Source organism: Pelodiscus sinensis, chromosome 23 (genome assembly GCF_049634645.1).
Source record: "Pelodiscus sinensis isolate JC-2024 chromosome 23, ASM4963464v1, whole genome shotgun sequence".
NCBI lineage: Eukaryota > Metazoa > Chordata > Testudines > Trionychidae > Pelodiscus > Pelodiscus sinensis.
Window position 1 is genome coordinate 23690899 of NC_134733.1, and position 22509 is coordinate 23713407.

General features: G+C 53.2%; 1 protein-coding gene across 14 annotated transcripts in view; it reads left to right on the forward strand.

The window, feature by feature from the left end:
- KCNAB2 (potassium voltage-gated channel subfamily A regulatory beta subunit 2) overlaps positions 1–22509 on the forward strand; it is a 114482-nt gene that overhangs the window by 91256 nt on the left and 717 nt on the right. For 13 of the 14 annotated variants that reach the window (XM_075906454.1, XM_075906463.1, XM_075906458.1 and 10 more), the window contains 11 exons: positions 1967–2004; positions 3463–3542; positions 6402–6446; positions 10054–10098; positions 10184–10227; positions 11622–11708; positions 17141–17226; positions 18286–18406; positions 19831–19925; positions 20953–21073; positions 21440–21528. In XM_075906454.1, coding sequence (XP_075762569.1) covers positions 1967–2004; positions 3463–3542; positions 6402–6446; positions 10054–10098; positions 10184–10227; positions 11622–11708; positions 17141–17226; positions 18286–18406; positions 19831–19925; positions 20953–21073; positions 21440–21528 — 851 coding nt within the window. The remainder of the gene's footprint in view (positions 1–1966; positions 2005–3462; positions 3543–6401; positions 6447–10053; positions 10099–10183; positions 10228–11621; positions 11709–17140; positions 17227–18285; positions 18407–19830; positions 19926–20952; positions 21074–21439; positions 21529–22509) is intronic. The other variant, XM_075906457.1, reaches the window with a different exon arrangement.

Consider the following 22509-nt stretch of genomic DNA (forward strand, 5'->3'; position numbering starts at 1 on the left):
ATAGAGGCAGCAAGCAGGGGGAAGCGACTAGTTGATTAGTCACTTACATCCCTACTGCGCCTGTGGGCATCTGTCAGGGCAATGTTCCACTGATCCCATGTAGCGTTAAAAACGGGGGCCCTGAACTAGGGGCGTAAAATCCCATTTAATTGGTTAATCGGTGAAACATTATGTTTAACCAGTTAACCGATTAAAGGAGCCCAGGGGGACTGCTCCAGCCTGGTGGGGCTACAGCAGCCCAGCTGGAGCAGCCTCCTGCCATGGACATGGGTTGTCCCTGCCTGTGGTGGGGTGCATCAGCCCCTACTGGATAACCGGACCCGGTAAGCCTCGCACATTACGGGTGAGGCCTACCAGATAACCACTGACATCTCTATCCCGAACCTGGATCCAGCATTTCCCTGCTAACTGCTGGTTCCTGAGCAACCAGATTTCTGTTCTGTCCTAACCCTCGGCGTCTCCCCCTGTCGGTCTGGATCGTGGCCTCCCAGACTAGCATGATCACCAGGCTCTGAAGTCCTCCTGTGCACGTAGGGCTCTGTCCCGGATTGCTTTTCTGAATTCAGATGCATGGCGGTGGCAGGTTTACTTGGGCTGGGTTCACCAACAGGCATCTCTTTGCATCTCAAGAGTGCCAGGTGCTCATGCTGTTTTGAAGTACGTGGAAAGAACCTTTTGTGCATTTGCTGCACAGGATTGTCGAGCGCTTTGGCACGGCGCGCATCACAGTAGAATTTGGCTTGCAAAGACACCAGCCCTCAGTGAGGACAAAGGCCACCCTCCATTTAAAGCTCGGCCGTGACCTGCAAAGGACAATTGGGCTCCCTCGGGCTTCTTTGTGATGTATGAAACAAATTGGCCAGGTGGGGGAATGGAGTTCTGCTTCTTCGGTGCTTCTGGGTAACCACTCTCCAGAGTAGCACAGATACGGCAAATCTGCACCGAGGAAATGGCAAACAGATGAACTCTTGCAGGTTCCAGATCTGGTGGTTCGTGCTGTAACGCCAGGCAGAGGGGTCTTCACATGCAGACTCGTCTCCATTAGCAGTTGGGAAGTGGGTTGGTCGGCTCTTCCCTCCAGGTGGTTGGCTGGGGAGTTGCAAATGGCTGGCAAGGGTGGAAGTACAATGCTCCATCCCGGTTTGGAGAGAGGACTTGACCTGGCAAGAAGGTGCTGGAGAGCCCTAGCAGCTGGTACCCTGGAGCATCCATCCAGGTGACAAGTCTTCTGCCCGAGTTGGGCAAACACAATGAGAGAAAGAGGCAGACCGTCTAAGGGTGTGTCTACACAGCAAAGATATTTTGGAGTAACGGCCGTTATTCCAAAATAACTATGTGAGCGTCTACTCGGCAATTCCGTTATTTCGAAATAATTTTGAAATAACGCACGGCTCATTCCGACATCTCTAAACCTCATTCTACGAAGAATAACGCCTCTTCCGAAATAGCTATTTCGAAATAAGGCCCGTGTAGACGCTCCACTGCTGCTATTTCGAAATAGTCCCTCACCAGGGCCCTTTTAAGTGATTCCTCCTGGGGCTCTAAATCGAGAGAGCATGTCTACATTAGGGAAGCCGGCCTCAGACCCATTTTGAGGCTATTCTGAAATAAGCTATTTTGGAATAACTGTTCCAGAATAGCTTCTTCCGAAATCACTGTGCAGTGTAGACGTAGCTTAAGTGACCCACGAGAGAAAGGAGGGCCCTGAGATGCAGGTTCAGTCCCCCATCCCAAGGCTCTGGGCAGGGATGTTTCACATCTCAGAAGGCAGATCAGTAGGGCCACATTGGTGCTGCCTGGCTAGCTGCCTGTGTTTGGGTTGGTCCCGTGTTTCTCCGTTAGTGACCTACAGACTAATTGGCTCTGGAGCTCCCTTTTCCGTGTCTTCAGTGCCATTCAGAGCAGAGTGAAAGTTGCATGTGTTTTGCGTTTGCAGAATGAGTATTTTCCTTCTTTCCCTTTATAGGAACATGGGTGACATTCGGAGGGCAGATTACAGACGAGGTGAGATTTGTCCCGTGTTTTACCCTGCCTACTCCATAAGTCAAAGACACTATTCCTGTTTCAGTCTCCGTTTGCTTCTGAACACTATTGTGTTGTAAATCAGTGACAGGAGAGTCAGGACTCTAGTTCTGCCTGTTGTCTTAAGTCACTTCAAAACCATCTACCAATGTCATGGGAAATCTTCATAATGCATAACGATTCCATATGATTTGCCTATTTTCACTACAGAGATGCCTAACTATTCCGGTTCGTCTGACATCTTTCAAGTTGCTTTTCAGATTAGCTAGATTCATGGTTATGATAAAGGCCAAAAGAAACAAAATGTAGCCTTTCCTTGGCTAATTATTATCCACCAGGACTAGTACTTACTGCCGAGCAAAGAATTTGTAGGACATCATTGGTTTGCATTTCGTTTGTTTTTGGAAATTATTCACCAAATATTTTTCACAATTGTTCCAGGAGTAGTTTGCTCATGAGTTGCTTGTTCCAACTACCTGACGTTCAAAACTTGAAGTGCATTGGTTAGTTTGACTGGACACACGGGTCACATGGTAGTTTTTCTGATAGCTGACTTGGTGAGTGTAAGTGTTAGCACCAGCCTTTCTTTACTAAAAGTTGTGTGTGAGGGCTCGAAATTCATCTTGAGCACATAGTCTCAAATTACTTTCTACAAACACCCGAGTCTGTAAACAGATTTGCTGTGGTAAACACAAACACTGCTGAATTTATCACCTGATTTTTATTCCAGCAAACATTCCCAGAAACCAGGTACAGCTCTGTCACATTGTACAAGGGCGTTGGGACATGCATCTCATGGGGATGTGACGTTTTTCAGTTGGGTTGTTTCTGTGAAGCCAGACTCTTTCAGAAGATGTAGTCAGTTCATGGTAATATTTCTGAAACACATGCTGCAGCTGTATTCCTTCCTGGTAATACAGATTAGAAGGCAACTTTATAGCCGTGGGTTCAGGACACGTTTTCCATTCTGTTCAGTAAGTATGTGCAATGCAATATTTCCATCACAGTTCTCCCGAGCCAGCAGATGTCCACTGTAGTCTGAACTAATATCCTGGAATCAGGTTTCTGAACACTGGATTATAAAACAGGGAGGAGAAAAATCACATTGCAGTGTGTATTTAGGGTCCCTCTTCTATATTCATAAACAACCGAGTGCCTGCTGATATGGGACAAAACACACGGTACAGAAAAATGCATCACGTGCAATTTGCGTAGTATTTCCGCACGGTGAGGCCAACCTTTTCAAAGCTGGCTGCCTAAAGTTAGGCATTGAAATAATCAGATCAACGACTTACAGGGTCAGCTGTAGGCAGCTAATAAGCGGTTACCGTGGGCTGTGTGACACGTACGTTTTGTTGATCGGCTGCTCGTGCCAAGGGGTTTTGGGCTCCTGCTGTCTAGGACGGGCTCGCCGTAAACGTTACAAATGTCTCTTTGCAGATGGCAGAGCAGCTGATGACTTTAGCGTACGACAATGGCATTAACCTGTTTGACACAGCAGAGGTCTACGCTGCCGGGAAGTAGGTACCTTCTACGCTTCTAACCAGGGGATGCAAGTAGAGATGAGCTGCCCCCATGTCCCTTGCCTGGACAAAGCGAATTGCTAAGGAACCGAGGGGGGGTGATTGAACTGATAAATGGGACCCCGCTCGGAAGAACTGGAGATTCAGAAGGCCGAGGTTTTCAGGGGATCTGGCTTGTGCAAATGGATGGGCAATGGTGTTTGGGCTGCTATCACTAGTGTAACAGGCGCCGACTTTGCCCAGCACTTTACAGGTGTCACCGGGACCAAGCAAAACGAGGGTCTGCGGCCAGCCCGAGAGGGGTGCCATAGATTCCATCAATGACAAGCCACTGAGCCGGTCTCCGTTGTTAACAAAATGTCACTGCCTGCTGCGGATGGAAACACAATAGACGAGGCAGAGGCCTCGTGCCGGCTCCCACCAGGCTCCTGTGGCATTTGCGGGCGCATTGCTAGCAGGGGCTCCGAATCTGGCTGTGTGCCACCGGGCCGGGCTGGCCGGTCTCTTGCCTTTGTGTGCGACAGCCTGGGCCAGCAGGGTCCCGGGGGTTGAGCAGCCCCATCCTTTCCACATCTCTCAGTATTTTCCATGGCTCGTTTTTAATAGAGGGGAGAACGCTGGAGCCGTGGGATGCGGGAGGAGGGGGGTGTTTGCTGTGCAGTGTCGAAGAGGAGAGCGATGCAGGGCACGCATGGCGACAGCAGTGCAGCAGGAGCAGTGCAGGGCGCATTTGATCTGCGGCAAAGCCTGTGAAGTGGGAACGTCCTCGTCCTTCCTAGCTCAGAGCAAGCTCCGCTGGCCGTCTGGGTGAGCTGCACCCAGAACGATTAAACTGAGCACTTGGGCGACCACCCAGGAGAGATTCAAATGCTGCCCAGCTGATCAGCAAAGTGCCCACGGCTGGCAGCTTGTTTCTACTGCTGGTGCACGTCCGCACAGGCTTTGGTGCACATAACAAAATGTATTCCGCACACGGGTGGAAAAATGCGAGGGAATGGTGGTGTCGTGGAACGTTCCAGTGGCTGTGCGAAAGGAAGGCCCTCGCAGTCTGAGCGTTCGGCGTCTCAGCTTCAATTCCTAGGCGCTTGTACCACGCAGACAAATCAAATGACGCGTCAGGCGAGTCTCTTTGGGTATGTCCATGATTAAGGGTCAGGTTTCCCGTCTGTGTCTGAAGACACCCGGTGACTTTGTGTCTGGGGGCTCCAGAGTGTAGCGTCTAATCGCTTTCATGAAAAATAGCCCATTCAGAATTAAATTGCCCAGGAACAAAATATGCCTGTTGTGGCCAAAAGCGAAGGTCCGTTCAGTTGCGCTGACTGTTCCTGCCAGACCTCAGGAGGTAGCTGCCTCGCCTCTGGGCCACACGGGAACTTGGGCTCCTACCGGTGGTGGGCACAGCCGTGCCCAATAGGAACAAGCCTCACAAATTAAACCCAGCACGATGATCAACATAAGAACGGCCACACTGGGTCAGACCAAAGGTCCATCTAGCCCAGGGTCCTGTCTGCCGACAGCAGCCAATGCCGGGTGCCCCAGAAGGAATGAACAGACCAGGGAATCCCTCCCCTGTCACCCATTCCCAGCTTGTGACAAACAGAGGCTAGAGACACCATCCCTATCCATCCTGGCTAATAGCCACTGATGGACCTAACCTCCATGAAACGATCTAGCTCTTTTTGGAACCCTGCTAAAGTCTTGGCCTTCACAACATCCTCTGGCAAGGAGTTCCACAGGTTGACTGTGTGCTGCATGAAGAAAAACTTCCTTTTGTTTGTTTTAAACCTGCTGCCTGTTCATTTCATTTGGTGACCCCTAGTTCTTATGTCAAGGCCCCACGTTTATTTCAGAATAGAAATGTTGGAGGAATCAGTCCTGCAGCAGCCTGCCAAAGTCAAAGGGAGCAGGTCTGAGCAAAGGCTATGAGTTACTCCTGAAGGAAGGCAATGGAGAGCCGTCTCTGGGCTAGGAGTGGGTGAGAGAGGGGTTATGTATGAAGGGAGAATCTCTCTCTCCCCTCTGGCTTTCGTCTCCCATAACTACTGTCTCTCTTGTCTGAGAAAATGGGGGGGACATCCCACTAGCAAACACCCTGAATCTCTCTTGCCTCTTTCCTCCCCCTAAAGAAAAGGGGCCATTTCAGGACACATCTGAATAGCCAAGTCCTGCAGTTATCTGCCTCGAGCCACCGTATGGCTCGTGGGCTCAGCTCCGGGAATGGGAACACGTCCCGTTCTGCCCAGCCAGCCCTCTCCTTGCACCGGTGGGCTCCGCTGGTCAGGACAAAAGAAGCTGAGGCGCTGGGTGGCGTAGTACTGAGCTTGAAGGCCTGTGGCTGCCACGAGCCCCATGAGAAGTAGGCTTGGGAGGAAGGGAGGGGAGGGCTAAGTGAACCTCCCAGGAGGATGTGGCTCTGGTCGATGGAGGGTATGAATAACTGTTGCATTCTGGTCCCCTCGCTGTTGTGGAGCCGTGTACCAAGCAGCTGCAGAGAGAGGGTTTGTACATCGCCGTGCCGTGCAAAGGAAGGGGAAATCGCGTTCCCTGTGGCCAGGATATTTTTATCTGCGCCCCTGGCAAATGCCAAGAAAATTCCAGCTGTCACTTGATCCTGCGTTGCAGTGCCAATGACTGACCAAGGCACAGCCCTGCCTGAGCGCCCAAGGAGACGCATACGAGTGGGCAGCGGATGGGGAAGCATCTTTTGCCTCCAATTGTCTCGCTGTCCTTGGTATCCTAACGCCAGGGGTTTGAACTACATGGGATACCTCTAGGGTCCATGTCCAAAATGGGTTAGACCTCATTTCTATACCGCTCCGATGAAACCGTCATTTGTTTCTCTCGCTCTTGTTGCAGGGCTGAAGTGGTGTTGGGAAATATTATTAAGAAGAAAGGTTGGAGGTAATTTTATTCTTCCCTAGGTCACGTGCCCTTTTAGACCCAAAGTGCTTTCCTTTTATGCCCTGGGCAGTTTCCTTGATAACTACTCTGGCTATGTCTACACAACAGAGATTGTTTGGAAAAACGGCCATTTTTCCGAAAACTTGTGGAGCGTCCACACCTTAAGCGTGTTTTTGCGCAAAAAAATCAAAAGAACAGAGGGGTTTTTCCGGCGTAGGTATCCCTCATTCTACGAGGAAGAAGCCTTTTTGCAAAAGAGCTCTTTCGGAAAAAGGTGTGTGTGGACGGGGAAGAGGGGGGTTTTGCGTGGAAAGAGGAAACCGCACAGGTGCCCTGGTGGCCATTCCGTGCGTCGCAATCAGAGCTTACTTTTGAGAGAGCGTCCAGGCAGTCAGGACATTCTCGTGCGCAAAAGCGCATCGCTTTTTTGATACGCTTTTCCAGTGTGGACACGCTCTTGTGCAAGAAGTTTTTGTTGAAGATCTCTTCCGATAAAAGCTTCTTGCGCAAGAAGCCTGCATCTAGACGTAGCCTCTGTGTGGTGTGGAAGGAAGGAAATTACAGGTGGGTAGCAAGGTGACGAGTCACATAACTGCTGTGATTTGCTGGGAGTGGTACATCCGGGAGCACTACATTTGGAACACGGAGCCTGAAATCCTCTCTCTGGTCCCTAGCGGTGCTCCCTGTGGGGCAGGAGGGAGGCAGGGTAAAGTCATTTTTTTTTGCTGCTGCCTGTCCTGGACTTGATCCTGTGGGTGAAAAGAGAGCTGTTGTGGCCGCATTTGGTGATAACACTGTGCCAGTCTTCGGGTAGCTCTGGGGCCCAGTGTGCATGCCAGATTCAAGCAAGACAAGGTCTCTTAATCCCAGTCCCCCCCTCCCCCCTCCCCCAGTACATCTCCATTCCCTTTCCTGATGGAGACGCTTAGGGCTTGTCAGGGCAGCCCACCCTGGCACCCCTCCCCTGTGCCGGCTGGATCAGAGCCCAGTGGCATTTCTTCGGGGGAGGTTTGAAACAATCTCCATTTGTAAAAGCCACTAGGAGAGTGACTTCAAATGCCAGCGCGCTGCAGTTGTGCATGAATCATTCATCAGCGTGGCGCTGTCAGAAGGTCTGTATTTCCTTCCTGTCAGAATGCCACAATTCTCAACCCTCTCTCTGGTTGCCGGGGACGTTTTTCCCACTCAATTATTTATACTTGTCAACTTGTCCCACCAAGATTGTCTCGTTGCGTTAATTACCATGTGACTGCACCTCCCGGTAATTAGAGGCAATTGACTTATTAGCAAATCCCGTGAGGAGCACTCTTGTCAGCGCTCAATGGCAAACCTCAGCACTCCATGCGCCTTGTCACGGCTGTTCCCCCGACTCGGGCGTGTTGAGTGCAGACGGCGGGGGGCCCGCAAGAGACTTTATAAATACCCTGCCGCTAGAGGCTCCTGCTTACAAACTCCCCCGTCACAGGTTCCCTGGCCTTGGGCGGGAGGCTATCACCGCCCAAGTGCAAAGCCTCTTTTCTGAGCCCAGAAGACTCACCTGGGAATTTCTCCCAGCGGCGCACCCCCAGCTTTTTCACCTCCCTCAGGAGAGAGCTTGAAAGCAAACTGTAATTTCTCAGAGCTGACCTCTCAGTCCCAGCCACGTGCCACCAACCCTCCTGCCTTAGAGGACACAGGAATCAGCAGAGTCTTTAAAAAGGTGATTTTATTAACCAAACAAAAAAGACACACTTGGTAAAGCAGACTTGGTTGCCAGGTGTTAGAGCAACTGAGAAAAACAGATTAAAACACAGAGAATTGCTTCCCTGGGATTCAGCTTCAGTTACAGTGAGGGGGAGGAGAACTTGGGCTCAGCACAGCGTTAACAAACCAGAAACGACAAAAACACCAACCCTGATTGTGTCTAACTGCACATTCCCTGTCTACTCACGTGTTATTCCAAGGTTCCGTCCATTTTAGACGTGACTAGTGCTAGAAAGTCCATGTCTGGCTCCCAAGGTTGGGTCCGTCTCTCCCAGCTTTTTCTCTCCAGCTACATCTACTCTTCAGGCTTTTTGCGTAAGAATGGACATTCTTGCGCAAAAACGTGCAGAGCCTCTCCATTGCACGCACGTTCTTGCACAAGTAAATTTACAGTAAAGCGTCAGAACAGATGGCTTCTTGCGCAAGAGTTATTCCTCTCCCCACAGGGAATAAGCCCTCTTGCCCAAGAGCTCAGTGTGGAGGGGCACAGGGGTTTCTTGCACAAGAAGCCCCTATGGTTAAAATGGCCATCAGAGCTTTCTTGCGCAGGAGACCATCCACACTGCCATAGAGGCTCTTGCACAAAAGCACATGGCAGTGTGGGCGTGTTCTTGTGCAATACAGTTCTTGCGCCAGAAGCCTGCAGTGTAGACATAGCCTTCCAGACCATGCACAGAACTTCAGCTTTCAATTCCAACCTCTCACTTTCCTCCCACTGGCTCTGCAGGCTCCCTGCCAGCACTTCCTGGCTTCCCACTCCTCTGGGTTTAACCCCTTCGTTGCTGAATGCTGGGCTGTCAAAAACGGGGAATGCCCCTCCCATCCGTCCCATGCCTATTTCTCCTCTGTTTTTTCCAACATTTTGAGCAGTTTGCTCTGTGCCATTTGTGCCTCTTGGCTGCGTAGTTTTATAGCCCCCCGAGCGCCCCGGCCCGTCTCGCCACGCACACTGGTTTTAGGCCGCCAGAGTAGCCGCATGGCCAGACCGCTGTGGCTGGAGACACTTGATGCCTGCGGTCACACGCGGTGCTTTCCGTCTCCTCAGGCTCGGCGTGCCTGGGCTGTGGCGCAGACGCCTCGTGTCACATGGTGGCAGCTTTTGCTCCAGGAGCATTGCCAGTGCCCGTGTTCCACCACCGGAAAGGATTGTGGGCACCGCTGTGGGGCATGGTCTGACTTTAGCTGCCAGCGACACGGGGGGAAGAGCCCAAATGGTTTTATTCCGACCTGCGGATAAAGCCTTTTCTTCAAACAGCCCCTGAGCCGGGAGCAGGCACTGGCACCCGGGCGGCTATTTCCGTAAGCTCCCGAGAGGCAGCACAGGCAGCAGTTTCTCCTAACAGTCACCATGCTATGGCCTGGTGGATGGCCTGCAAGCAGAGCGACTTTGGGCTACCGGGCCAGACCCAAGGCTGGGACTTTCCAAAGTGCCTCTGTGATTTCCACTGGGCTTTGTGCTCCTAGACGCTGCTCTCACGCGTTGCAACCTCGCCCTCCAGACGGCTCTCTCATGCCCTGGGTTAGCTCCCGGATCTGGGCTGGGGGAGGGCTCCGGTCAACCTGCTGAGTGTATCACTAAGGCCTGAGACTCTCCTCACTTCCACTGGGCTCAGTCAGCAGTGACTCCACCGCGAGGCCATTAGAATTAGTCTGGTTTTGCCCCAGCATGACAGGGAGCAGTGCTTGGCTCTAGCTCCCCGCAGACCACAGAGCAGTGAGATGGGACGTCCCTGGACGCTGTAGGCGAGTCTCCTCTGGGGGGTGAGTATTGGGGTGGGCACCCAGAAGCGCCCCAAAGCAAAAGAGAGCGTGTGAACCTTGGCTTGGCACATTTTATGCAGTGTCTTTCTGTGTCTCTTGGCAGGCGCTCCAGCCTGGTCATCACCACCAAAATCTTCTGGGGAGGAAAGTAAGTACCACGGGCCAGTCTCACCAACAGCCGGAAATGGCCCAGTTGCGCTGTACGCTGCTAACGTGGACCTGTTGTTTTTCAGAGCAGAGACTGAGAGGGGATTGTCCAGAAAACACATCATAGAAGGTGAGAGAGGGCATGTCTGCTTTGACCCTGCATATGACTCTGTCCCTTAAACATAACCCTCTGAGTATCCCACTTGACGTGCTTAACGTTACACGTCTGAGTATCCCCATTTAACGTTACACGTCTGAGTATCCCCATTTAACGTTACACGTCTGAGTATCCCCACTTCACGTGCTTAACGTTACACGTCTGAGTATCCCCATTTAACGTTACACGTCTGAGTATCCCCATTTAACGTTACACGTCTGAGTATCCCCATTTAACGTGCTTAACGTTACACGTCTGAGTATCCCCATTTAACGTTACACGTCTGAGTATCCCCATTTAACGTTACACGTCTGAGTATCCCCACTTCACGTGCTTAACGTTACACGTCTGAGTATCCCCATTTAACGTTACACGTCTGAGTATCCCCATTTAACGTTACACGTCTGAGTATCCCCACTTAATGTGCTTAACGTTACACGTCTGAGTATCCCTACTTGACGTGTTTAATGTTACACGTCTGAGTATCCCCACTTAACATGCTTAATGTTACGCATCTGAGTATCCCCATTTAATGTTACACGTCTGAGTATCCCCACTTAATGTGCTTAACGTTACACGTCTGAGTATCCCTACTTGACGTGTTTAACGTTACACGTCTGAGTATCCCCACTTAACATGCTTAATGTTACGCGTCTGAGTATCCCCATTTAATGTTACGCGTCTGAGTATCCCCACTTAATGTTACGCGTCTGAGTATCCCCACTTAATGTGCTTAACGTGATGCGTCTGAGTATCCCCACTTAACATGCTTAATGTTACGCATCTGAGTATCCCCACTTAATGTTATGCGTCTGAGTATCCCCACTTAACGTGCTTAATGTTACGCATCTGAGTATCCTCACTTAACGTGCTTAACGTGACGCGTCTGAGTATCCCCACTTAACATGCTTAACATTACGCGTCTGAGTATCCTCACTTAACGTGCTTAACGTGACGCGTCTGAGTATCCCCACTTAACATGCTTAACGTTACGCGTCTGAGTATCCCCACTTAACGTGCTTAACGTTACGCGTCTGAGTATCCCCACTTAACATGCTTAACGTTACGCGTCTGAGTATCCCCACTTAACGTGCTTAACGTTACGCGTCTGAGTATCCCCGTTTAACGTTACGCGTCGGAGTATCCCCGCTGAACTCAGCGCGCTTCACTTCACACATGTGCTTTCTTGAAATGCCCTGGGTTAGCCTCTGAGCAAATCCGTGATCTCTGGACTGTGGGCATGTCTGGAGCAGCTCTCCCGAGCCTGGGTTTGAAGGAGCTCGGAGGTCTGGCTACTGCGGCAGAAGCAGGGTGCTCCCTGGGGGGACGTGCCTGACGGTCGCTTGTCCCTATTCGCTCCTCCCCAGGGCTGAAGGCTTCTTTGGAACGGCTGCAGCTGGAGTACGTGGATGTCGTGTTCGCTAACAGACCCGATCCCAACACGCCCATGGAAGGTAGGTTCTGCCGCCCCCTTCTCCCCCCCAGCCTGCCGGATTCACAGCGGTCTCGCTCTTTGTGTCCGTGAGTCGGGAGCGACCTCTCAGGAGTGTAGCGCTGGCCACGGGCCACCAGACCACCCTGGCTTCACTAGCAGAACAGCCTCTTCCTCTCCCGCCGAGTGTAATAGAGGGGCGCAGGCAAAGGGCTTCTCGGGGAAGGGTCCCCTTGCTCGACGTCATGGGGAAACTCTTACACTGAGGCTTCCCGGGCCTGAATGAGTGTTGGGGGCTGGGCTGGGCCCCCAGAGGACCCCCGAGGGCTAACGAGAAGCTATCCTTGTCCCATTGGGATTTGTGCTGCAGGCAGAACGGGGACTCGAGGAAATACAAGCTTCTCTCTGCATGAGCGCCCTTTTCCTTTGGTGTTTGCCGAGAACCCAGCACAAAGGGTCCCCGTGACCAGGCTCCTAGGTACTAGGGTAGTACAATGAATAACTAGGCTTCCTCTCATTATCATAATTTCCCAGGGTGCTGTGCTAGCAGTGCGTCCCTTTGCGGCACGGGCAGCCGCTCTAACGTCTCTCGTTTCACGTCCTGTCCCTTTTCTGGATTACAAAGCTCATTCCTTGTTTGTGTAACATCTTACGAGTCAAACCGGTCTGAATTTTTTCATTGAATTTTATTTATTGATCTTTTGAGTGTTTTAATCATGGTTTCGCTGACAGGCTTTTAGTTGCAGTGTGTTTTCCATTCTGTAGCAATTGTTTCATGTGTTAATGTGTTCAGCATATGTAAACAAGCCAACCACAAACCTCCCGCAACAATAATCCCCCGCCTCCCCCATTTTAATGATGCTTTGGTAGGGGATGATTTTTCCTCCAGCCCCATAGCCTTTTGTCATGCCGTTCTTTGTAATATGCCAGCAGTTGTAAACTCTGGTCTCTTTAAATCTTTCTTTTATCACCAGGGGACCCATTTAGTTCTTCCAAGTCAAGAACATTCATCATAGAAGGTACATCGTACCCACCGTCCGAATATTGACTTCTGTGTCCAAACAGCATTTTATGGGACGGACTCTGTATTTTTATTTACACTATTTCCTTTTCCCAATGGCAAACTTCTCCATAAAATGCACAAAGGAAAACAAACAAACAAAAAAAACCCCTTGCCTTTGAGAACATCTTGCAAGTAAAAAAGCAAAACAGTTTAGTTCTCTCTTCCCTCGATTCATGTCACTTCATTCTTTTGTTCCTTTCCTTTGTTCAGTGCATGATGTGCCATTTTCTGCTATGCTTGTCTGTCCAACAGGAAGGCCCCTAAGTTTGAAATTCTGCATTAAAGCCTCATTTGTTGGTTCATTAAAATAACATGGTGCCTGTTCCTAACATACTTGTGATGTTGGAGCAGAGCAGTTCAGGGATCAAGGTGAACAAATCAGGAGTCCAGGCGAACGAGTAGGTTGTTGTATTCCTCCCCCAGAGGTTTTAGAGTCCATGAGGCTATTCCCTGTAAAGCCCCCAGTGTGGGTGGAATGCTGCAAAGTTTATATTCGCATCAGAAAAAAAATGGATTGGTAAGTTGAATGAATTGGCTACCAAAGTTGTTGTTTCAGTAACTGACTAGTCCGTGTTATGCTGATTTCTTCACCCCTTTCAGTGTGCTTGGACTGGCGTAAGGAATGCGGCTGGATTAATTTTTGTTAATAAGTATGTACTAGGGTTGGGCAAAACTCTGCAACTATGCTCCATGTGCTGGCAAATTTTGACCAAATACTACATTAAAATCAAGGGGCAGAATTTTCAGACCTGTTTGGAGTCACATTTCCAGGGATGTGGGTGCAACCCTTTACCAGCACTAGTTTGGTACATATTCACAGCTGTCAAAAATGATTTAGCCGGTTATAGAGCTACCCCAGTCTATTAGCCTTTCAGTCCCAAAGGCGCATTCTGGCTTCTGCTCCTTTTCATTACTGAAGTGAACCCCGACTGCCATTTACTTTCCATATGGTTCTTCAGGCCTTAGTGACTGGAACTGGGAAAGTAAGTCTCCATGTTCCATGCCAAGGGGACTTGATAAATTAAAGGGGCAAGTGGAATGCAGCTAATGACCAAATGTGACACCAGCTGTAAGCAGCCTCTTGAGTCTGTTCCTGAAACGTAAGAAATGCCCATTTTGCCCAGCTCTGACAGTCCTTGCTCCTCCTGCTTACGAAGGGCTCCTCTTCCTCCTGGTGATGGTTTGAGATCTTTTGCGAGAGACATTACAGACTTGCCGGATTTTATTTCTATGGAACCCTTTAGTTGGCACAAGCCCAGCACTTCGCTAAATTGTCGCATTGTGTCTGTGCATGGGATGGACATGTGGAGCCTGGTGGGACTTTTTCTTTTTGCTCCTCTCCTCGGCATGAGTGTATGCCTTGGCTTCCGACGCAGGCTGCATGGTTCCCCCTTGGCTGAGAGCCTGGACAGGGACGCCCAACAGTGTTTCTAAACAATAAAAGAAAGCAACACAACGGGGCAGCAGCAGTGTGTTTGAGGTATAGAAGTGAAGCGAGAAATTCCTGTGGTAACTGGCAGATTGAGACTCCGGCTCTCTGGCACCTCTTTCACTGGCCTCACGTAAGCTAAGAGAAACAAAATGAGGAGGATGGTGGGTTTTGCTAATGTGGTATCCGTAGCAGGTTAGATGGAAGCTGAATATAAGCAAACTGCAAGCTCTCTGGGGCAGAGACTTCAAACAAGAGACCAAGAGGCAGGTTGTGGCGAAGGATAGAAGAGAAGATTGGGTGTGTTTGCCCTTGTTTCTCTGCCTCTCCGGGGGCCGAGGGTGTTTGGCTGGAGTGTTTTCTTTAAATACTCCTGGCCTGTGACAGTTGTAGAGACGGGATGAGGACCTGGCCTCACTGAAGTTAATGGCGAAACTCCACATCAGTAAGGTCACGATTTCATCCCGTGTCTTGGGCAGAGGCGGCCTCCCACGCCCTGCCCTGATGGAGCCTCCAGCTACTTGGACCGGGTGCCACAAGCAGGTTTTGCCCCGGACAGCTAGAAGGCTGGCCTGCTGCCTCGCCCACTCCTGGCCTTTCCAGAAATTGTTACCAATCTAAGTCTCTTTTCATGAAAGTCCAAGCTCCGGACATCTGGCCTCTCCCCATCTACCTGCTCCTGTATGCTGAGAATTTCCTAACCATCCTTTCCTCAGAGCCAAAAACGTCCAGGCTCAGATATGAGAATGGGTCTCAGCCCAGATATGAGAATTTTTGGAGAGTGCAAAATATTCTCCGCTTTCTGCGGAGCGGCAATTCCCCAAGCAGCCGAGAGACGCACGGGGCTGACTCGGCGGTAAGGGCTAGCTGGGTGACATTACCACGGACAGAGAACTCGCTACGGGGCACACGTGGGTGGCAGCTGCTAGCCTTGTGTCATGAAGCCACTGCCCAATGAAGCTCTGCCCCCTTAGTGATGTCACAAATGTAATTAGCATCTTTGGCAGGACGGCGTCCTGTGTCCCAAGGCGAAGTTTGCCATGTGCGGGCAGCAGCCCCATGGCGGTCGTGGAGACAGGTCAGAGAACTTCATGTTCTCACTCTCGGCTACTTTCTGAAGCCCTTTTAACACTAAGAAAAATCCCAGCTGCTGAGGGCCAGTGTCAGCAACGGGGCTGTTGAGCCCGCGCTGAAGAGTGCGTCTCCAAATCTAATTGACGCAGCGAGGACAGGGCGAGTCAGTAGCCATTCAGAACACTTGGGCCCATGTTGCCGGGAGCCTCAGGGCTTGCATTGCCTGTCTGCCTTTATCCTCCAGCATGGTTAACGTTGCTCTTAGACCAACACCTCGCACTGGCCGCTTCCCACCGTGAAACAGACCGAAGAGAGGGATACACTTCGCATGCGCCTGTCTTGTCTGAGTGTGTGTGAGCCTGCGCTTGTACAATCCCACTGAATTGCAGCTCAGATCAGGCTGGTGTTTTCAGGGCGTCGATGGATTGTCTTTAGAAACACTTGTTCGCAGTCTTTCCTTGCGCAACCAACATTCGCAACCAACCTTGCAAGCAATGTATTGGAGCTGCCTTTTCTAGATCTCCCCTGCTGAACCCAACGCTACGTTCAGCGCCTTGGGCAAACCCACCAAATACCCCTGAGATAACTCTCAAAACAGAAACATCTGACCCTTAGCTGGTAGAGGTGCTGGAACTAACTTAATGGGTTCCAGCAACCAGCTGCAAAGTTTACAAAGACAACTTGTCCTTTGGTTTACATAGCCAATAGAGGTTTTCTAATGAGGAATTTGTTCTTATTCCATTTCCAAAGTTCACAGCAGCTAACCTGTAACCCCAACGCTGTGAACCCAGAGCTGTAAGCATAAAGGGTTTTTTAACCATCCTTAACACACATCTGTCCTAGCTCCTCCCGTATTCCCCAGTCTCTGAAATCTTCTGATTCCAGTCGCTGGGTGGAGTTTGAGCTAGTCTCTAGTTGCCCAGGGAGAGCTGAGGGGACTGGGGAGTTGGGTTCATTGATCTCCGTGCAGCAGAGCGGTGGTGACAGTACGCCCAGATTGGAAAGTGCTGGGAATTGCACAAGCATTGTGCTGTTTCTGGGTCCCTCCCCGCTCTCACACGTGCAGAAAAAGTCCAGCCCTGCTCCCAGAAACATTGTGACTGTTGCTTTTGTTGTCATTGGTGGTTGTGTTTTTTTAATGTCTCCCCTGCTGGGACAGCTCTTCCAGACTGGTGACTTGGACCTGGTTTTCCTCTGTTCAGCTGGAAAACCCAGGCTTTAGGTCTGTTGTTTGTAGCATCTTGAAGATGTTCCCCCCTCCCTCCGAACGTGGGTGCCATATATATACTGTGACTCCTGTCCGTCCCCACCTCCCTTCTCAAAAGAGAGTGTGCGCATCCGTGAAACTGGACATTGGTTTCCACTATTCTGTATTGCGCTTCACTCGTTTGCTTGTGACCTCGTTACATTTTGTTGGTCCGTTGCAAATAGTTGCTTTTTGGAGGAGGAGGAGGATTTAGCTTGGAGGAAAACAACCAACTCAGTAAAACTCAGCTCTCACGGCATCATAACTCACATTCCTCCCTTTCTCCTGACCCTCGTTTCAGCCATGAAACGGTCCCTTTCCATCCCTCTCTCTGGCAGTTGTTGGTTGGTTTATTTTAGCATGTGATTATTCTTGGCCGATTGGGCAAGTTCTACGTGCGGGGAGTTGGTTTCAGTCTCTCTTCCGGGTGGGCTTTTGGGGGTTAGTTTGTTTGTTTGTTTTGTCTTTTGATGTCCTTGTAAAACGCCCGTCTCCAAGTTGGAAGTCTGGAAGTACACTGCTTGCAAGATGTCTGTGCCGTCCAAGCCCCCGTTCCTTTTGGTGTCAAAGGCTTGATGTAGTGAGTCGCCCTAGCAATGCACGCCCGGCTAACCCCCCTTCCCTTCCCTTCCCTTCGAACAGAGACAGTGCGAGCAATGACCCACGTTATCAACCAGGGAATGGCTATGTACTGGGGGACGTCGCGCTGGAGCTCCATGGAGATCATGGTACGCGTGTGGGGCGCGGGCGCGGGCCTCTTGCTGAAGTGCAGGCACCGGAAGACCCGCCATGAAGAAACGGCCGGCGGGCCGCTGACGCAGCACGGACTGCAGTTGCTCTCTGCGGTGTGGGGGGGAAGTGCTTGTTGACGGAGATGTACTTAGACAGGAGCCAACTGCTTGCAGGCGTATTTTAGCTGGGATTATTTTTAGCTCTGCTAGGCCGACTCCTCAGCGTGTGCCAGGCTCATGCCGCAGGGGGAAAGGGTTCCCTGGCCAGGGAGGGAGGTGCACTCAGAGGCAGCCGGGCAGCGGCTTTGGGGCTGGTGAGGACACCTGAGCGGCTTAGCCCTGTCCTCGCTGTGTGACGTGAGCCCACCCTGCTCTCCCCTCACGAGCATGAGCCGCCTGCTGAGAGATTCCCCCTCTGGCGCCTCCCTGCTCAGCGAGGTTTGCTGGCTCCATCTGCTTCGACTTCTGGGCGAGTTCACGTGATTGCGAGCTCAGTCCTTTGACTTGAGACTCTCCAGCCCGTTGCCTTTTCCTCTCCGTGTCCCCCTAGCCACGTGCCGCTGAAAACGTGGTGGCAGCCCCGACGGTCTGTCTCCAGAGCAGCATCTCGGCAGCCCTGGGGGCAAATCTGGGCCTTTTCAAGTCCCTTCCAGCTGAGTCGGGGCAGGGCCGTAGTGGCCATGCTGGCACAGGACAGGGACGGGCATGGGGCAGGTCACTGGAGCGCCTCCCTCCTACAACCTTCCAGGCTGGATGTGGGCAATCCCGTTCGGAGTCAGAGACCCCAGAGCCGGGCTCGTGCCCTTTAAAGGCAAAGTCCCCCCGGGCCAGCCAGTGGGCGACTCTCCCATGGGCTGGGCCCTCCAGTCCCAGTGTGGCCGCAGGACCGAATGAATTCCGTTTCTGCACCGGTCGCTCGCTCCAAGTTCCGAGGTCCCTCCTTCTGCCCAGCCAGGCGGGGGCCCCCAAAGCCCCTGCCCCTCTGCAGTGGGGTCTCCCCGGCTCTGGGGGGCAGTGGGGCCTGATGCTGATTTGCTCCCCTCTCTCCACTTGCAGGAGGCCTATTCGGTGGCGCGGCAGTTTAACCTCATCCCGCCGATTTGCGAGCAAGCCGAGTACCACATGTTCCAGAGGGAAAAGGTGGAGGTGCAGCTCCCGGAGCTCTTTCACAAGATAGGTACAAACGCCCCCGGAGCTTTTCGCCTTCCCAGGCTGCTGGGCACTCGTTAGCTCAGCTGCCGGGAATGTCCAGCCCCTAGCTTTGCATTGCCTTTCCCAAAAGGCCCCTGGTGTCCAATGGGGAGGGTTGGGGTTGGCCAGGGAGCTCCCATTGCTCACATGTCTGGTATCAAAATTGCCCTCTGTCAAGTTGAGAGCCAGGCTTGGGCCTCTCTCCAAAGGCCTGGCATGTGTATCGGGGCGATTGGCTGTGTAAAGGCTCTTCTCTCATGCAGTCTCCATGTTCTGCACCATGCCTGTGTGTGCGCGAAGAGGAGTGGGTTCTCCCCGGGGGCACGTTCGCTTCCTCCTGGGCTCTGCCAAGGGCAATATTAGACAAGGAGAAACTAGTTGGTTTTTCATGTGGTTGCGAAACCAAAACCATCCAGAAAAAAATGAACGCCAGCCCGATTGGTTTGGAGTTCCTTGTGGAAATGAAGGACCCATTTGACCCCAGGGAAATCTTATTCAAACCCTTTTTTAAAAATGAAAGGCTGAAACAGTTTGTGTGGGAAGCGTTGAAACGCTGGGGTGGGCTGGGGGCTGGGGCCATGTGCCCAGCACCCGGCAGGGTCAAGGCCTCACTCGCATGCTGTGGCATTCCCCCGTGAACAATCGTGCGCCAATGCCTCCCCGCTCTCGCGTGGGCCATCAACTCCGGGTTCCCGACCTTCCCCCAACTCGCCATAACGCCGCTAGAGCCCAGCAGCGCGCAGAAACCGTTCTGTGTGTAAAAGCCCGGGGTCGGCGCGAGGGTGCAGCAAGCGAGGTCGTTATCTGAGGTCCCGCCACCAGGCCCCCTGCGAAGCCACATTGTCCAGCTTCACAGCGGTTTGGGGCCTGTGGCTGCAGTTCTGCAGGAGGGGGAGGGCTTCGACTCGCTAGGGCCCAGGGCAGAAAGCCAAACGCAGGCCATGCTTGGTAACCCCTGAAACCTGCCCTGAGAACCGCTGCTTAAAATAGCCTTGCGCATCAGTGGCCCAGAAGTCCTGCCTGGGATTAGACTCTTCACAGGAAGAATAAAACTTTCCAAAGCCAGAGGCCGGGGTAATGGCCAAGTATCTCATTCCTTCCCCTCCCCCCCCGTCCCATGCTGCACCTGCTCCCAGCTCGCATCCCCCCACCAACCCGTTTGTCTCATTCCTGTGCTCTGAGCTGGTTCGCTGTGAGGGCAGGACTGCAGAGCAGGGCTCGGGCACCAGGCATCTGCCCCCTGGCCGACGGGACCCAGAGGAAAATGGCTCCTGTTTTCAGCCTTTCCTGCTGGGGGCTCCGAGTGAACTGGCCAAACCGGTCAGAAGCGGCGTGTGCAATTGATGGGCCCCCCTCCCCGGGTATCAGCACGAACCTGCAGAGCCCGTGGCAAATGGTCTCTCTTCCCAGGGGTCGGCGCCATGACCTGGTCTCCTCTGGCTTGCGGAATCGTGTCTGGAAAATACGACGGGGGGATCCCCCCTTACTCGAGAGCCTCGCTGAAGGTGAGGGGGACGCAGCGGGGGGTGCTAACGGGGAGGGATGCCGGGGGGAGCCTGGCTCTGAATCCCACCGGGTCGGCCATGTGGCTGGCAGCCAGTGTGGGGTTTATCCTGCCACATCCTAGGACGCAGTCTCCGGCGTGGGACTAGTTTGCTTTCAGGTCACGTGAGCAGGCGGCCGGAGGAGTTCTCTGCTGAGCTGCCTTACGCCACATTCAAGACCAGGCACTGTAGGCAAAACCCTGAATCCACCCACCTCTCTCTCCGTATACGTCTAATATCCTATTTCCCCGACTTCTGCACCCGCAAGGTTCAGTGCATTGTCGGGGGCGTCTGCCTGCCCTTAGTCTCCTGCTGCAAAGCTTTAATTTGCCTAAAGGGTCACAACCAGGAAAGCCCACACCTGGCTCTTGGCCAAGGCATTCCAGTCTGTCTGAGGGCCACCCAGGGACGGTGTGCGGGAACTCAGCCCCCAGACCAAGAAGCATGAAAGGAAGCGCTCTGGAGCGCCCAATGTCTGGGTGCTGCCGCCAATGTTCCCTGTGTGCTTGGGCGGCCACCCAGGAGAGATTCAAATGCTGCCCAGCTGATTAGCAGAGCGCCCGCAGTGCCCAGAGCCGGCAGCACATGCTTCCTGGTGGGGCGCATCTGTGCATGCCTTGGTGCACAGAACACGTTTTATTCCGCACATGGATGGAAAAGCTTGGAGGGAGCATTGGTTAGAGCCCAGCTCCCTATGGGAAGTAGTGCTGGTCTGGCGGCCAGGTGGGGAGTTGGCACGGCAGAAGGGGCAAGGAGGGCGTGTGGATGTGCCAAGTGCAAGGAGAACCCCCCGCACTGCCTCGGGGCACTGAGAGACTAGCCACGAGAGGCAGGTGGGGGAGACATGTCGCTGAGGGGCCCAGGGCAGCTCCCTTTGTCTCCGGCAGCCCCTTTCCCCCGGGCGCTGGCCGGCCCAGGGAGCGCTGCGGGTGGGGAGGAGATGGCCATTAAAGACTCTTCCCCTCTCCTGCAATGTGCCTCTTCCAAGGGCTACCAGTGGCTCAAGGACAAGATCCTGAGTGAAGAGGGAAGGAGGCAGCAGGCCAAGCTGAAGGAGCTGCAAGCCATCGCGGAGCGCCTGGGCTGCACCCTGCCGCAGCTCGCCATCGGTAAGCGCACGCCGAGGGTAGCGCGCGGCCCAGCTGTGCCGCAGACGAATGGTCCCCTGCATTAATGCCCAGGTCCAGCCTCGGTCCCAGCTCCGTGCTTCCCGTTAGCCTGCTCGCCTGACAGGCTGCTCCGAGGAGACCGGAATTCCGTTTCCTGTCTCGGGCGATGGTCATTGACTCGGGGAGGCCGGGGGCCCCGCAGCTCAGAGCAACGGGGCCAGAGAAGGCCCAGCCAAGGGGCACGTCTCCCTCCCCGGGAAGCGTGTTCCTCCCCTCGCTGGCCCGTCGGGGCCGTTTGGAGTGAACGTCAGACGTTAACCCCTCCCCCCCCACGTACGGACACCCCAACCCTTTCTCTCCCTCCAGGCTGGTGCCTGAGGAACGAAGGAGTCAGCTCGGTGTTGCTAGGCGCATCCAATGCGGACCAGTTGATGGAGAATATCGGCGCGATACAGGTCAGTTCCCACAGCCGGGGGGCGTGAGGGGGGGGCTGTGGGCCTGACGCTGGCTTGCTCAAGACGGAGAGCAAGTCGCTCCCTAGCGCACGGCCGCTGTTAACCAGGAATTGGCCTGACCGCAGCTCTGCACAGGGCGGGAGCTCTGCAGCGGCATGAGGGTTGCAAGGATTGACGAGGCTACCTTGAGCGGCGGGTGTGCTAGGCGGGGGCAGGCTCTTCCCTCCCAGGCCCCCCACCTGGCCCCACCCACACCCTGCCCCTGGACGCCTGCTGTAGGCGCACTGAGGCAGAGTGCTGCCGCCCCCAGGGCCACCCTCCCTGTGCTCCAGCACAGGGAGGCTGGGGCACATGCACCCTCCCGCCCTCCTCCCCTCCCCGTTGTGGGGGGTGGGGCCTCGACAGAAGGGGTAGGTCAGACCCACCCCTCCTCTCACCTTCCCTCCCCTCCCCTCGCCTCCCCCAGCCCTCCCTTCACCTACTGCCCATGAGGGCTACCACATTAGGCTAATGTAGCGTCGTGGCTCATATGCCTCGGGTGACTGAGTAGTCTTAGCGCCCATGAAGGCAGATCCAGGGACTCCGACCGCTGAGCTTTGCACCCGGCTGGGTCACTGAAAGAATCTGTTATGGGAAAAGACGATTTGTTACCAAAGTTCTCCTGACCGCTCTGTTGTTTAAGCCCCTCCGCCCTGCTGGCTGGTCACTACGCGGCTGTGAATTCGAGGTGTTCCTGTCACTACGCGGCTGTGAATTCAAGGTGTTCCTGTCACTACACGGCTGTGAATTCAAGGTGTTCCTGCTTCCTGCAGGATTTGGTTCCTTTAATTCTGTATTTCAGCCGTTTGCCCTTTGTTTGCCAAAGCAATGTGGAAAGCAATCACGAGGGCAGGGTGCTAGTGACCCTCCCCAGGCCAGCAGGCCCCTGCTGTACCTGTCGCAATAATACAGGCTGCACCTCTCAGCCGGGACTCTGGTCCA